The sequence below is a fragment of the Argentina silus genome (assembly GCF_951799395.1).
Source record: "Argentina silus genome assembly, chromosome: 3".
Taxonomy (NCBI): Eukaryota; Metazoa; Chordata; class Actinopteri; order Argentiniformes; family Argentinidae; genus Argentina; species Argentina silus.
In genome coordinates, this window is record NC_139657.1 from 7,599,326 (window position 1) to 7,617,563 (window position 18,238).

The window sequence follows — 18,238 nt, forward strand, 5'->3', positions numbered from 1 at the left end:
TTGCGCTTACCTTGAAAATTAAATCCTTTTTCCCGTACCGCAGCTCTTTCAGTTGTGCCTGGATTTTTTTGGACTGCAAGAAGAAGATAAGGAAATAAGTGTTAGCTTATTCAAATAGCGAAATTGGTTTTAGATCACGTAGCAGGATTTTGCCGGCTGCAGCGGAACACTCCTTTGTGAGCGTTCCCTGGGCAAAGCTCCGACTCAAAGGAGAAACCTACAGAGAGCAGGAAAATATCAAATCTCCCCTTCACTGAACTGCAAAGCCCACACAATGATGCAGTCACGCACTGGCTTCTTGCCCACTGTCTAAAGCCCTATTCTCACTCCCACTCCACAACTCACACAACCACTACCACCACCACACATGCAGTTCCCTGGTTCCAACCCCTCCCCTCTCAACTTATTGACCACACACACAGTCACATACTGTACACTCGCATGCAGGCAGGCAGGCAGACAGGCAGACAGGCTGGCAGGCAGACACACACACACACACACACACACACACACACACACACACACACACACACACACACACGCGAGTGTGCAAAAAAACATTGGTTTCTCTGTCTTCCAACCTTGATTGTAACACATGCATGAACAAACACACATGGTGGATGAGGGGGAAAACGGCACAATTGGAAAAAAACAACACAAAAACAAAATGTGCATAACATCAAAGGTATAATCATGTTTAAAATATTAAATAAAAAAGGTGAGAATGAAATGAGGAAGGTTTCATGTTTTGGCTTTTCGCTTAAAAGTTTATTGTATAGAATAGAATGAGTGTTGCAAGGGTTTTTTCTAGGAGGAGAAACATTTCAGAGGGTACTGCATGCTTTGTTTTCTTGATCTCCTTCATCACAGTGTCGTGATTCAGCAATCTATATCTGACCTATAAGCACTTCATTTTTCACTGTGTTTGAAATTAGATCAATTATATGATCGGTATTTTAACAATGCTGTAACATGTTAAAGGACAAGCCCGCCCCGTGGCAACAAAACACCTTTACCTAGTTTTACAAGAGCAGTTACAATACAGTTATCCTGCCTCCATGTACAGTAAGTGAATTTAATGCTTATACTGTATGCCAAGGCACCCCATAAAATAAGAGGTTAAATAAATATCACAGTAACTTTAAAACTCCAATCTGCGGAGGCAAGCCATATATTTGTTCAGGGGTCATTAAGTCAAGTTTTGGTGGGAGCAGATCATAAAATTAAATGGGCCTGAAATTAATTCATTTGCATCAACAAAGTGGAGGTTTGCGGTATGTGTACAAGCTCACAACAGCAGAACAAATTAACCGAATCATAGCCTATCATGGAATAAAGTAATCCTAACATATGTATAAGATTCACAGGCAACATCAACTTGTGGGTTATCTTCTAGATTATCTAATCAAAATGCTAAAACCTTAATTCTGATCTAGAGTCACCTGCTTGAACGGTACTAGCAAGGCTCCTACGACTGCAGTAGAATAAATATGTGGCAGGAACTGCCTTTCATTGGAAACAGTTTTGGAGAGGAAAGTTGAAAAATGCCCTTTTGAGTGGGTCATGTTAATAGTGAAGTGAGCAAAACACTATCATTATGGGTCAACAATGAGTGCAGTCTGAAGCTGGCTATTGACAAGCTGGATTAAAGTGAGTGGAAGTGCACCGGTCTGGCTCTGAGGGTTTTCTCTCTTGAGCAAACATGTCATTGTGAGAGAGAAGGAGGACCATCCCCCCTCAGATGACTGGGAGACCAGACAGTTATAGAACTGCTGTAGCTCTGAAAAGCATTATCTTACAGAATAAAATACATATTTACTTACACAGAGTATGAAACAACATAAAACCTGCAGGTTGCTCATGCAGAATACTAAAAGGACGTTTATACTGTATGTGATCTCTGGGTGTACTCCAAAAGGGGCTAGTGGAATGCAATTCCGTGCAATGAAAGACTTGGCCATCATCGGTGTAACTGGAAATGACTTGAAATAGCAACTGTGTTAAAGTCTTAAACAAGATGTAATCTTGAAAACTGCTGTTGCCGAGCAAGTTTAGAACCACTAAAAACTAAAAAACTAAAATGGCAATGGCCCACCTTAATAGACATTTAACATAACAGGCATCCAATTGATAGCCTATGCATTAATTAGCCCCAATCCTCTCATTCAAGCAACCACACGGTTTCAATTTATCACAAACAAGGAACATTTTGAACAATTAACATTTAAGTGCACTTCTAGCACCTTTAATCAAGACTGAATAGATTAACATGAGCCTGATTAGTCTCAGTAGCAGTCTAATTTCAAAACCATTCTTACTTTGAAACCCAACATTCAGAGCAATTACTGTCTACTTAAATGTGTAATTTCTGGTAAAGTAATTGAATCTGCAGGATTGAGGAAGAGGGTATGTATAAATGAACTGTACACTCATTACTTTTCATTACCTATGCCCACTGTTGAATGATTCAAAGCGCTTACCTCTTCTGCATGGACATCACAAAGTTTGTTGCCAGAGAGAAGTTTGTTTTTCAAACTCTTGTTCTGTAAATAAAGAAAGGAAATGAAATAGGTGATCAATATCAATGGATATATTGATGAGAGGGAATTGTTGCAATTGTGCTGTTATGAAGCTTGAGTTGCTTTTGTTTTTTTATCTGTTGTGATAATTTCATGATAAAAGCCGATTTTCATTCATTAGGCATGAATAATGACTCGACGACACAATAACAATTGTAAATTAGTTCATCAATGATCTAATTAGCTTTAATCCTGGGCCTATTTTTCAACCACTGGCTGTTTAACCCAACAAGCATGAGAGGCTAGGGAACTGCATAATTAGTCATCAACACAAATCAATGGATTGTCTGATATCATGAGAAAAACAAGAACAACTCATTCAGATGCACTATTATTGTACATCAATCACTTTGTCTTTACAGATGAGCGAAAAAGTATAGGTTCACAAGCTTCTAATTTCAATACAGTAGAGCAGGGGTCGGCAACTGGGGGCGCACAGGCCGTATCTGGGGTATACACTTATTTAATGTGGCCCCCCAAGGTTCTTCCTATAGAAAAACTGATCAGTTAGCATTTTTAGCAATGTATTGCTAAAAATGCTAATGAGGACATTGTTGTTGAGGGTGGTTTATAACTACCACAATGCCTAATGGATTCAAAAACAGTCAGGGTGAACTGGGTAAACCCTAGGTAAGTCAAATAGAGTAAACTATTATTTAAGCAGTTTAACTGCTGTTGTGTGGATATGACAACAGAGGAAGTACAAGTTGGTTCAAATAGTGGATTCAATTCACGCACACACGCATGCACACACGCACACACACATGCATGCGCACGCACGCACACACACACACACACACACACACAAGTTAATGAGCTGGAATGGCAGTGCTATGTGATTCAATGAGGCAGAATTGGCCTGGCATCAAGTCCAGACGCTTGCGCCTCCTCTCCTCTCTAAAGAAGGGCCACCCTCTGTGGCTCAGAGAAATGGCAGCTGTCATAAAATGTGACAAGTGGCTGCCCCAGAACAGACCCAGAGTGAAAATGAGATCCAGTGAAGCCCATATGTCATGGTGTGTTACGCAAAATTAGATCCACTAAGCCACATATGTCATAACATGTTATGTGCGCCAAGCGTAACCTATTGTGGGTCATGCCAGAGCTTCAAAACAGAGATAACATTATTTATGATTGCCATTATTTGTGTGCATTCCTCGTTTGCGCTTAGCAACAACAACATCATGTCGCATGTACATGTGCAGTGGCTTTCTCACCCACCTCTCTTTTCAGTGCCTTCCATTACAGGATCACCATTACAGGATCACCATTACAGGATCACCATTACAAACAATTCTTGTTGGTTGGACTAAACTTCACACAAAAGTACCGAAGTTCCACAGGAAGTGTCTGGCTTACAAGGTTTGTTGCAAAATACACAGGCCAGTCACTTACAGAATATGTGTGCCTACACACGATAGTAGTTACAGACCAAGTTACAGTAGTTACAGTAGTAGTTACAGTAGTTACAGTAGTTACAGTAGTAGTTACAGTAGTTACAGACCAAGGCATGTGTGTATGCACGGATCAGGCGATAGCAACCGGCAGAGGGCTACAGTAGAAATATTGGTTTGTAAGGCAAAAAAAAGGTTTAACGTTTGTGCCCAAATCACGTTAAAGTAACTTCAAACCAAATCAGACAGTTCATTTGAGGTGATTGGCCAAAAATATTAGTTTTGTTCCCCAATCACTGACACCATCTTGATCCACGGATGTTAACTGATGCCTTAAGGTTTGATGCCTTAAGGAATGACACCTGAGGACTGATGCCTTACTCGAGGTGGAATGATGCCGTTTCAACAAAGGTATGAGAATGAGAATATTTGGGATGAGAAGTGAGGCAGTTTTGTGTGAGACTGACGCCGTTTTGTGTGAGAACTGACAACTTCTTAATATGGAATCGTAGTAATGGCTATTTAAATAACTCTGAACCATTGATTACAGTTGATTACATTGATTTCTCCTGGCCCATAGACTTCTTTCAAGGTCAGGAATCATCTGACTATAAGTTTAAAAAGTGAACTATCCTTTTAAAGCCACTCCCAACTGCCAGGAAACGCTTTAAAAATCTTGGTTTCCCTCAGTGGTGTAGTCACACTATGCAAAGCGATGCACAAGTATATGCTGTATACCCAACTAATTTGGGAAGAATTTAGCATATATCCATCTATTATTTATCAATGATATGTCACAAATGATCTTATTGCGTGATATTACAAGCCATGTAATGACGATAGATGTGTGCACAAGTGCTTTTTCTTTTCAGCAAGTGAATCGTATAGCTTACTCAAGTAAATGAGTGCAGATTTCTTGAGTTGTATAACATTACAAACTGAGAGTTTTTCCAACATGGACGAGATTATGCCACTTAAATTTCACTACTGTGTTTTATTGTATATAGTTGATTTATGTGTTGTTGTTTTTTGATGGTCATCCAGAATTGTCTACAGTTGGGTGGATTGATTGGTTTTATTGATTTTAAAATGTTCTTTGCACATTTCTAGGGTTCTAAAAGAAAGTGAAGCATTTGGACACTTTGGAGAGATTTCGGGACACCTGGAGAGGTTTCAAGGGAACCACTCACAAAAAGCCTTTTAACTTCTGTTCTGTAGCAGTAGCAACACAATTCTTTTGCACACATTTTATTGATAAGTCGCTGAGGCACTGTGAAGTGTTTTCAGCTCTTGTGACCTATAGTAGACTTGTCAATGTTCTGTGGAAGATTACTTTGAAAATGAAAAAATACATTTTGGATATTTTATTTGCACTTTGTCTCCTTGTCATGTGTAGTATGTTATTCTGAACTATGATTTGAGCATATCCACACAAACTTCAAGGTGTTGCCCATCAAATAGCATTCAGCTTTTGCATCTATCACATTTCTAATGTTATAAGCAGTTTAGTTTGGGTATGGTTTTTAGGCGGAAATTAGTCAAATAGGGCCTAAGTAAAATTTAATTAATTTAATGAATTTAATAGTTTTACTATTTCTTACACCAAGAAGAAAGTAAAACAGAATTAATTCTACCAATTGTGCCATAACCACTCATGCAAGTGAATTGATCAAGTGACAACCCAGTGGAATGAAATCATCACTATGTACTGTAGGGTATACAGTACGATCAGGTATTTTAATTATCTTGTATTAACACAATGTTTTCACGTAAATAATAAAACACGTGATCACTCTATGCGCCCTTAATGTTGTACTGTAAAATGAATTAATAAATATAGGAGCTGCATCTATGTGCAACCAATTTAGCTGTACAGACTACAAAGTTAATTTGCAGATGCTTTTCTCTTCATTTATTCCATACCTCAGGCTGTCCTTTTGGACTGGATAATATAGGCTACTCCCTCTGCATAAATGTTTGCGGTCAGTGTCCTTATCAGTTCTTTTGGACTTTTTCTTTATAAAAAAGAAGCAATTACTGAACTCAGTTACATATGCCTTCTATTTCATACCTTTAGCTAAATCAATCTGGAAATAAAATGTGTCAAATGTATCAAATTGATGAAATTGTGGTGTAAACCTAAATATATCCATTTATATCTTATTAAGTCCTTCAGAATTCAAAGGTTGGTATCCTAATGATTCTTAAGCCCTGACTTAATACAACCAATGCATTATTTGTGTGATGGTATTTATCAAATTTAATGATTACACTTTTCAAAAGCTTGACGTGCAAAAACTGTTCTCTGGCAGTTATTAATAGTGCTGAGAGCCCAGCGCTTCTAGTGTTAAGTGATGCTAAACCATGTAATTACAATTGGTATTTCATACATACGTCATACATGTAGACAGTTGCAGTGCACAGCAATTACAGCACATTCTGTGGTAGGTACACATTATTACATAGTACTTAAAAACTGTAACACCTGTGTATCCTCCGTGTACCCTTACTTCACTAGAACTGTCTACCAGCTGAAACACATTGTCTAGTCTTTCAACAATTTGTTAATCTTGAAGTTTCTCATGACAGATAGTTAACAGTAGAGGATTATTGTATGAGACATGTGTTACCGTCATCTTATTGGTCACTCATGACATATTTGGCAGAGCATACTAACCTTCCATTGACCTTCAAGACTCTTCATACCTTGCCTCCACCTAGCTCAGAGGCATCCCCTCCGACACAAGCAGTTGAGCTTGTGGCAGGCTTTCTACCACAATACTCCATTATCATAGTTTGACAAATTGCAGCAGGAACTGTGTCATCTGTAAATCATGTTGTAGCTGTGCCTGAAAATGCACATATTCATCCCCAAGAGCCAGTCATAGATGATGAGTTTACAGTGAATTGCAGTCATAAAACTGTAGTGAAATGATTGGCACTATCTTCAGGCAGATGCATCCTACTGTAGAGGACGATTTTCAAGCAGATACGAGGTTGGTGGAAACAACAGTACGGTTGTTTCGAGTTGTCTTATATCTGCACTGCTGTAATAACTGAGGTAACATTGTATTAACAAGTCCTAGTTTGAATTGCTTTGTAATAGCTTTGTAGAAATTGATGGATTATATATTTCAATAGAGGTAAATGGTCTCACAGTCTAAAGGTGAGCGTGTTGATCTATAGCAGGAAGCATAAGACAAAAGCACTGCTTTGACCTTACATGTATTCCAGCTATGATCTGACAGCAATTGGAGGGGAGAGCTTTTAACCTTGAATCGGGAGTTGAGGGGTCAAGATCTCTGATTGCAATAGGATCATCACCAGATCAGGTTGGAACCTAAGAGGCTGTATGTGTTGTCTATACAGTATGACAGACAACGCCATACTAGTCACAGTATTTAAGATTATAATGCATGATTGATTATCGATTAGATAAATAAATAAATCTTAAACAACACATTTGGTTTTACCACATATCATTGGAAAGTGGGTTAGAAATTCAGAAAGGTCCCATGATTATGACACATAAAGCTGCTCTTAATTTGATTTTAAACTTAATATGACCCAAACAAATGTATGACGTAATAAATCCCTGATGGCTGTTGGCACTATAAATTTAGCAGCAGTATTTTGAGATATTCTACTCAACCGGGACCTCCTTCCTCCAAAGTTAAATAAAGAAGTGTCTCTGATATTGGAGAAAAAAAAAAAAACTCAAGATGAATAAGCATCTTTAAGCCCCATATTACTTTTTAATGTAGTCTCTAAGATACTGTCCAGAAGATTTGGTAAAGAGAGCAGGTTCTCCATCCTCATTCAGATGAGTGTCATTTGGAAGAAGTATTCCTTTTTTAGACTGATAACATCTCCTTCGTGTAAGTTAATATTATATCCAGACTATCCTAGAGGGCCTTTATTATATCACCAGATGACACTGAATGGAAGTATTTATTTATTGCTCAGCGCCGCTCTGGGCTTTGTGATAACTTGACTGTCAAATGGACTTTATATCAATCACTTCAGGCCTGGAGGTGTTTATAAATTAGTTGTGCTCCCCCATCCTGTAGTTTGGACAGAGGAGCAAGTCAGGGTGGCCCTCTATCTGGCTCTCATTTGCATACTGATCTTGAACCCCTTGCTGAGTCAATTAGGAAGTGTGCTGATAATAAGGAATTAAAAATAGGAGCCACCACCCTGTTATCTATGCAGATGACATTTCATTAATTATACGATGACTGGAAGGATATATCCCTGCTGTAATTGATTTAATAACTGATTTCACCATGTTTCCCGGTGTTATGGTACATTTTAATAACAGTGAGGTTATTCTGTTGGATCATTTTCGAAATCCAACTATTTTTTAACTCGAGAGCAAGTGCCAATGGTCTCAATGCCAATGTCACTCAGTGCCAATGTCACCATTATGGTTATTTTGTCCAAAATCTTAGCTAATCACATCCATGTAACCTTTGTGGCATTGAAAGAACAGAAAGAAAATGATGAGGTCGGCCTGCACCACAGTCAAAGTCAGGACGGTGAGATAGAATATGACACAGCTATAATTCTTCTCTGACCTCTGTATCTGCAACAGATGAACCCTCTGCATCTAGCTATAAAAAAGGACAACCGCAGAATTGGAGTGGTATTTTTTATGATAAATCTGGTACAGGAAACAGCTATGACTGAAAATGTCAAACCTACACAGAGTGGTTCCCAGATTCCATCACAGATGACCCCTCTGTATTATACTACAAAGACACTCAAATCTGGTGGAGAGAGCCTTTTTCAAGATATATCTGGCACAGAAAAAAGCCAAGACTTAAAATGTCAACGCTACAGCGACCAACTGATAGTGGAGCACTGGCCCTACATAATGTGTTTTCAGTGTGTTCTGAGCCCCTTTCTAGTGCTCCTGCCAGCGGAAATCTCAGAGGCTCTGCCCAAACACAGCTTCAGTGGACTGTGTAAAGCATATTCAATGTTAACTCTCACTAAGACCAATGTTTATTTGTGCTAGAATAAAACACATTTCAGCTAACTCCCACATAGGTCAAATTTCTAGCGGCGCCGCTAAATAAGATTTTTTGTTGGCATAATGATTGCTGTCATACTCTGCTAGTTGTTTTTTTTATGTGATTGTGAATATGTGTACAGTAGCAAGTCTATTTTCTTAATTATCTGCCTATGACCATAGAATACAAAGGATCAGGGGAGGCTGGTGGAGGTAGAAATCGAAGAGATGGTCTCATTGTCCGTTCCATGCATTACAATGATCCCATCTTCTGATTTCTACCTCCACCAACCTCCCCTGCAAAGGATGCATAGGATGCCGAAGACTATAGATACAAGGGTTGCATCCTGTGGTCACTATGGTAATATCAGACACTCCCATCTGTTTTTCCGTGTCATCTCACAGCTTGTGTTCTGACCAGTTGGTGTTTGAGAGTGCCCTCTAATTGACCCTCTAATTTTCCATTAAGAAGTCAAATCACTGCCTCATTATAAGACATTTCGTAAACCAAGCTGCTATAGAACACTGCCATGTGCAACGGGGTTCCCCCCCACTGTGAGAGCAGTGACTTGAGAACACAGTTTCAGTAGTGTTGCCACTGAATTTGTCCTATGAGAGTTTGGTGCGTCAGAACAAGACCCACTGGCGATATTCTCACAGCCAGACAGCGAACCAGATGATGTTGGTGAGCAGAGCTAATAATGTCACGATATGTTCTCTGACCTCCCACGGGCAATGTAAAATGTCTACCTTCTCACCTGGCTTTTTATTGAATATTGCTGTAGTTTTTATCCCTCTGCTTGGAGTCTTTCATGTCTCACTCATGAAGAGGTCCAGAGCAACAGTATGTCTGCATCTACAACCAATGCAGTTCTATTCCTGACTGATTACTTTCTCCCCTGCCCTGGGGCATTTGGACTTAAAGGTGCAACCTGTAATTCAAACAACAACAAAAATGGGCTCCCAGCCACTTTTTTGGTAAACAGCTAAGGGATGGAGCTGGAGAAATGTAACCACTCTCAATTTCATAGACAAAGCTATGGATGCAAGGACTGACCATCCATCCAAATGATAGTTTTAACGATGTTTTGAAGCTATATAGTGTTTGTTTACAATTGCATTGTATTGTATTTACAGACAATACACGTATAGTTTGGGTTCTGATGGGGTATAATGGTTGAACTAAGCTCATAATGCATTTCTAAGTTATATTCTTCAATAATCAATTGCAAAATATCATTAATTTAAAACATGTTCCAATTACAGATTGCCCCTTTACAGATTACGCTCTGATGACAGCCAGTAACTACCTTGCCCCTGGGTTAGCCAATTAGAACATCCCACAACTCCAGACCCTTTCAAAGCCCTGAGGGCCTAAATAATTCTGTGGATCCAACTGGTAGTAATGCTCAACTATTTACCAACCCAATCACTCAACACTGCCAATATAGGACCCTCAGTGGCCCATGACAATGACCTTTACAAACCATAAGATCTGCTTATGTGTTGTTTTGAATAAGATCGAAACCAATTAACTCTTCATATGAATAACATATTGATGATCAAATCATGTCAAATGAAAGGTATTGCTTACCCCCATATTGTAAATGTGGTATAAACAAGGAGTATATGTCAACAGTGAGGCTGGGTTAGCACAACATTTAGACATTTAAGTCAACCCCTGAAATCTTACCTCCTGCTGCAGGTCCTTAATGATTTTTGTCTTCTTTTCCATCTCCATCTTTAGAAACTTGATCTATTGACATAAGAAAACAATGTTATTGCCATTGCACAGGCACACATTTCTTTCAGACTGTGTTTCAATTTGATCGTAAAACTGTGACATTTAGAATTAAGTTATGAATTGCATTCATTTACCACCAGCAAGTGAGCAGATGTCGGCACTTGTTCCTTGGGCTGGATTTTCCACAATCCTAATATAGGCCTAATTAGTTATGAACAATTTGGCTGATGTGGTTCTTGTTCAAACTGCATAGAAGATAATACACAACCTAAGGTCACACAATTTAAACCAATCCAATGCCTTGTGGGGTGACTAAGGCTCCAAGTACCACCATATGGTTCTATTACTCTCTTTATATTGCTATTTTAGTGAGCCCTTAAAGATTTACTATATATAGTAAATAAAACAATGTCAAATATTATGATTCTCTGCTGTGTTACAAAACATTTTTGACTTTGACTTATTGGAACAATGTGTAACTTGAATCAGTGGACTGACACTTAGATTCTGTATCACATATCTGAGGCATTTATGCCCAGCTTGCGCGGCGGGTGACGGACTATTTTCCACCATGTGCTTGATTTAATAGCCCATATGCTCATTGTGTCAGAGTGATATCTTTGTTTATCGCAATACCTTTATCGCAAGCTTGGCATGTCTCAGTAGTGCAGCCCTCCCTCGTGTCCTGTATTTAACAGACAGTCAGGCCTCAAATACCCACTGCAGATGGCAATGTGCTGCGAGGAACTACTTCTAAAAGACTGGATAGTGGGTAGAGAAAAGAGAGCTGTGCCATTTTCGCTTTCTGTTTCACCTCTGTGGAGATGGATCCAAGCGAAGGATTGTCCTTGAGTGAGGTCATCGTGATTGTCCTGGGGACGAAGGGGAAAGAATTCATAGTCCAGGTGACCTCATCTCTGAAGGTACCCGGGGGACTGTAAACCAGGGCTCAGCGGTTGACACACAGCCCCGGAGCAGGGCCCTGATAACATCACAGTTCACGTTTTAGCCTTTGAGTTTGTGCCTCTGCCCATGGGGATGTCGAGAAAACATCCCAGTGTAACATTTATTTTCGGTTGAGGCAAAGGAGAGGAACAAGGATGGAAAATATAAATATCTACATCGTTAATTTTGACATTGCGATGCAAACTTGACAGCTATAGTTATAGTTAGATTTGTGTGACTTGCTAATTAAATCGGCACAATATTATATGCCCAAGCAATATTGTGTCCACATCAATGTCACCATGGCTATTATGCAGTCGTATACACTATATTGCTGTGCAATGAATTAGAGTGTTACACTTAAATATAATGGTGTATTTAATGGAACACATATACTGTTATGAAATATAATTGGGTATTTGGGAGAACAGCTACTTATTATTCTCATTATTCTAATGTGTTGTTATTTGATGTATTGTCATAGCAAGGCCAACCTTTGAATTAAGTTGCATACCTTTTTTGCATACCTTTTTTGCAGAGGAGTGCCTTCTACTGGAACACTAATCTATTCGTTTATTGAGTTATATTGTTCACCTTGTGAAGTTGGCTTCCATTCCTTGTCCTACCTACTGTTTAGTTTATCTTTTGAAGTGTGTTTACAAATAGCATCATTCTGCATCTCTGCTGATTCCAGTTTGTACACTACTCATCCAGCAAAAATACAATTGGATTTGTGTTTTAGTGAAAGTTTAGTGAAAGCACACCAAAAGCTTATTTTGCTGAGACAATTAAGAGTCCTGTGCTTATCCATTCACTCATTCACCCATTCATGATTGGTCAACCAATGTGCTTCCACTATCTCCATTCACTCATGACTGGTTAACCAAAGTGCCTTCCAAATAAGGACCATATCCCATGATATGCACATTTGGAGTTAAACCTTTACAAAACAGTGTGAATAACCTGATCATACAGCATACTATGTTTTGAACACTTACAAAAGTTTAGTTTATTTAAATGTACATGGATGCTGAATGCAACCTGTTTTTTTTGTAACACGGTGCTTCAGTACAGTATTCTTTTCAGTTGAAACCAGATCTATAGCTTGAGGCAAAGAAGTGAAGTGAGAGTTGAGCTTGTTAGACATCTCAGTAGCTCTGTGGATTTGATGTGAGAGGCAATGGTAGAAAACATTGTTTGATTGGAGTTGCAAACCCCCCCCCCCAAGAAAGAGACAAAGTTTGTTTTCTTAAACCCATTGAACACCTAAAGTGGAAGCTACTGTTTAGAACACACCGTGTCAAATTCTTTATGTTCCAAAACGAAAAACAATATTGCAATAAACAAGCGTTATTATTGAAGATGCTAATATTCTTATAAGATGTTCTTATTCTAAACATTTCATTACCTTGGGATAAAGCCATGTCGAATTTTTAATTTATTAATTGTATGTAATTGGTAATCTACTATCAACAAGGTGTAAAAGGGAATACAGTACATTATGGGAATCAGTGCAAGCAGCATCTGAGATAGATAGCAACTAGCTATATTTGGCAATTACATAACACTCATAGCATGCTACAAACTGTTCCAAAAGCTCAGGTGGTTGGTGGAGTCATAGGGGACCGATTTAGTCCTTTTAACTGCAGTAAATTGAACATACTATATACTGTCACAAAGCAAGAAAAAACTTGTTTTAAAATCCCAGAAACCTTTACCATCATTTCCATCATTATACTAACACTGGTAACAATTATTCTAAACAATGCTAGGTCATCCCATGTGAAGGGGCTAAAATGTGACATTTTGAAAATGTTTTCTATGTTATTCCATGTGTGTAGTTACAGGAAAAGTACTTGTGCGCACACACACACACACACACACACACACACACACACACACACACACACACACACACACACACACACACACACACACACACACACACACACACACACACACACACACATTCCCGTGCAAGGTGAGCCTCTTCAAATCAGAAGGTCATGTATTGTATCTATCCAATGTTGCAGTATTCATGTTGTGGAACCCTTAACTTTAAACCTGCTTCTCAAAAATAGGAACTAACATTATATTCCTGTGTCCCCACACCAGGGATTTGTCACTCTCAATAGCATGCAAATGACAATAATATTAATTGTAATTATTTTAGGTTGCTACTGTACTGTCTGTGCAACATGCAATATGAATGCCAATTTTAATATCACTGTCAGTGTTAAGCCTTGAGGCAGTGAATAAGAGGTCAACACTATTGCTGGACATGTTTTTCTTGCTAGCATATATTGAACATCTCAAAAGTATTCCACGGCTGTCTGTTGCGCTAATTAGGCACACTGTTGATTTCCTGATAATTAGTTTTGAGGAAGAGCAGGGGGATATCTCCGAGACATGGAGGCAGTTGTCTCTCTGGGGAGAGAAATATGGTGCAGCATAGCCAGAGTCCATACAGTGCATTTGAAAAACATGACACCACAGGGACACACTGTGGTTCTGTCACATTTCATAAAGATCCCACCAGTCAAAATTGTAAGTAATGTCTGCCATTATAAAGGTAACTATTAAGGTAGTTTATGTTGGGGCGAAGATGCATTTTTCTAAACCGTATCAATTCTGAGTAAACTCAGTGTAAAACGCAACACCAAAGCCAGCAAAGTGTAAGCACATACCCAATTTGTGATTGGTAGCTCTTACAGGGCACTGGGCACTCTACAGTGTCCTGATCATTTTCTAACATGTTGAATAAATTCAGCCTCAGTTGAATAAATTCGGCCTTCGCCAAGTGTGAGTAGTGCTCTGACTTATGTCCTGATTAGCTGCCGCAGCCAATCGGCCAGTGATCACACCCAACTGCCGTGGCATTGTCGCTGCTGTATGTACCATACTGTTTACCAGTTCAGTCGAATTTGACTTGAGTGAATCATTCTCCAATGGTTCTCCGATGCTGACAGCCGTAAACCAGGCAAAACCATGTATTGTATCCGAGGCATAAGTCTGCTTTCATTTGTGGCCTGCCTTTCTTTGTTGTTGGAGTAGCCAGGTACTGCAGTGAATTAAGACGTGAATGCATGGAATTTAATTAGTACTAGACTGACAGGTCGTTGGATGGGGAAGGACACAAAATGCCTGGGGGATGAGTGACAATGAGTTGCATAGAGAGTTGGGTGGTGGGTAGAGGTACTCAGTACTCTTTCCACCTCTAGTAAGTTGTCAGTGAAAGGCATTAGCAGGCATTAGCAAGCATTAGCAACAACAATTTGCAAACAAAGCCACTAAAAGCTCTTTTGTCAAAATTGTCCCAAGGCTGATTTGAGCCAGCAATGTTGGGTCTTGGTTATACGCCGTCTGCCACCCCTAACTTACCTCTTCATGTCATACTGACTGCTCACGCGTAAACATCTTTGCGTCTTCTCTGACATTACTTTATATATGATATCATACAGAATGATTCATGAGATCAGGCTGCCTTTCCTCCTCCCTATTTTTGGGGGTAAACAAAGCTCTCTCTCTCTCTCTCTCTCTCTCTCTCTCTGGGTCTGGTTACTAAATTATGAGGGGGAGGGGAGCCAGGAGAGTTGGTGGCTGGGTAATGAGCGTAGAGGCCCCACAGGCCTGGGTGACAAGTGACAGGGCAGGTTAGAGAAGGAAGGTGTAGATGGGTCAGCTCCCTCACCGTGGCCTGCTGCTTCTCCGCTTTCTCTGTCGCCTCGTCCAGCTGCTTCTGCAGGGCCACCTGGAGGGACTTCATCTCTTCCCTGGCAGGAAGAGAAGGTGGGAAATACTCTGTTAGTACATACTGCTCCTCTTAGACTCCTGCAGTGGCCGGGCGACAGAATATAACGCACCAACTGTGCACCGAATGAGATCATCCAATCAATCCATACCTCCATGATAGGCATTTTTGGAAACAGTGTGAGCTACCTATTCTTTATGCATTATGAATGCCCATGTAGAACTTATAGATCCCATTACCACACCAGAGTGCATTTAAGATTTGTTACACACATTTATAACAGCTGTAAAGAATTGGAATTATTCCCTTTGATTCAGCGAGTTGAACAGAATATGACATGGTCATGGTCTATCAATTGTGCAATCAGGGAGCAACATCATGCAGTCAATATGTGACAAAGCGAAAACAGGTATAGAAATTTCAGTAAATGTATTAAAATTTAAATACAGAAATATCTAATGTACATAAGTATTCAGACCCTTTGCTATGACACTCTTAAAATTAGTTAAAATGCAAAAATGTCATCAACAAATCACTCAATAAGTTGAATTGAGTCCACCTTAATGCAATGATAATAGTTTATGTAATTTTGGAATTAATATCTTTGTTTTTATAGGTTCTCTGATTTGCATAGGAATCAATTACACACTGTGTGGATCAGGTTGTCATTACAAACTGAGAAAATGGAGAGGAACAAAACTTCTCAGGAATGCGACCCTGAGGCCTGGGGAGACTTACAAAAATCTACAAAGTTGAATGGTGGAGAGGACAAGTACAAGCACAGTTGATGGGACAACATCATCTCAGTCACTCTACAAATATGTCTGTAACCAAGTGGCCAAAAAGAATCCCTTAATGGAAAATATTTTAGTTAATTTTAAGAGTGTCATAGCAAAGGGTCTGAATACTTATGTGATTGAGGTATTTCTGTATTTCATTTTTAATAAATTTACTAAAATTTCTTAAAACCTGTTTTTGCTTTGTCATTCTGGGGTATTGTGTGTGGATTGATGGCAAAACCTTTTAATTTAATCAATTTAAATTGAGTCTATAACACAATGTTATGTTATATGTTATATGTTATGTTAATGTTATATAACACAACAAAATGTTGAAAAAGTGAAGGGGTCTGAATACTTTCCGAAGGCACTGTAACTTCCTCAAAGCAATCAAAACTTGGTTGAAAGTTGCCAATAACGAATGATTTGCAATAAATCACCTGTCTGAATGTCCTGTGATGAAGTAATTTGGTAATTATACCTGACAATAGGGACACAAAAGATGGATTAATTTGATTAAAAAGTGGCAGCTGGCTTTTGTGGACTGGCAGCAACTGCTATAATAAAAGGTTGTTTGATGGTTTGTGAGGATTGTCCTTGGTGAGTTTGTCGATTGTCTATCAAGATATGCAGTGAGCTGGAATCTAATCTAACTGAACGAAGCCTAGATACCAACAAATCCCTCTACCAGCAACAGGCATGAATTGTGAATTTAACTGGTGAAACTGAACAAAAGACATTTTGAACAATAGTAACAACACTTTAGTTGAAGCTATCTCATGTGCAGTACTATGTAGCCGTATGAACATATAAGCGGCACCTGATTAAATTGGAAAGCATCATAAAACTGTACGATAAAAGAATGCAAAGGCACAAGAGGCACGTCTATGTAAATGACGGAAAACTTGTGCATTATAATGCATTACAACTGTGTGCTTTAAGTTACCAAGACCCCTTATACTGTAAACATAGTATACCCTGTATCAATAAGTCTATTATTGCATTAATAGACTGTACTATTAATGTTCATTCAAGATGGCACCTCATACGGCTGCCACGGTGTGTTGGTGCACACTTCTTTGTTTGTTTTTAGTCTTTATTTTGTACATTTCTTGTCGATATTTGCTATTTGTTTTTTATGTCCATGCACCAACCTCACCAAGTCAATTTCCTGTATGTGCAAATATACTTGGCCAAATAAAAGAATTCTAATTCTGAATTCTGATACTATAATGCTACTGTATATGACTGCATTATTAAGGTGCTGTGAATGTTTATAAGGACTATTTAACACTTCATAAGACAAGTAACCCAATTTTGCTTTTGAATAAGGAATGCAGATTTACAGAAACTCAGTGCAATTTTTCTGTAGTTTAACTTCTTTGGTTCATTGACTACCCATAGGGTAGCTATGATTCATGTGTAAGTTATTCAGTTGCTGTAGTCATTAAGTATGAAAGAGGAGGGAGAGGAGTTTAAGAAGCTTTGATTTACCTCTGCTTATGGCTGAGCTCCAGGATTCTCTGGACATCCTTCTTGGGCACCGAGTCATCATTTTTCAGTGACTAAAAGAAAGGAGGAAAGCCTTTTATTCTGGGGAAGAGGAATTGGTTTACTACATGTCCACTCACAGCCTTACTCCAATGTGAATGAGTTATTTCAAAGCACTCATGGAGAGAGAGAAAGCCAGACAGTGTACAAATACAGCCCCATGAAGTGCTTTCTCCAAGTTGAGGTAGCAAACATGTACAGCTTGTTTCAGTTTGACTTTTTTTATGTACAGGTACTGTATGCATACTGCGTATTCCTTCAGAAACTGTACAGCAAGTCTCCAATTCAATAATTCACAGAAAAAAGGCAACTTGCACTACAGGTGATACAAAAAAGTTTGTGTTGTTATTCAATGACAATGTCCATTAGAGGAACTTTATCTGCATTTGACTGAACAGAGGTCCTTCAATGATTGTGGATGGTGGATAACTCTTCTCCTTGAACAAAAAGACTGCTTGATGGGATGATCATATAAAATATG

The 18,238-nt window shown here is 38.9% G+C and overlaps 1 protein-coding gene across 1 annotated transcript in view; it reads right to left on the reverse strand.

Annotated features, from left to right (window-relative positions):
* Positions 1-18,238, reverse strand: part of luzp2 (leucine zipper protein 2) — a 102,108-nt gene that overhangs the window by 20,184 nt on the left and 63,686 nt on the right. The window contains exons 3-7 of the mRNA XM_083667341.1: positions 17,701-17,771; positions 15,368-15,449; positions 10,681-10,743; positions 2,481-2,543; positions 11-73 (exon numbers count right to left, since the gene is read on the reverse strand). Coding sequence (XP_083523467.1) covers positions 11-73; positions 2,481-2,543; positions 10,681-10,743; positions 15,368-15,449; positions 17,701-17,771 — 342 coding nt within the window. The remainder of the gene's footprint in view (positions 1-10; positions 74-2,480; positions 2,544-10,680; positions 10,744-15,367; positions 15,450-17,700; positions 17,772-18,238) is intronic.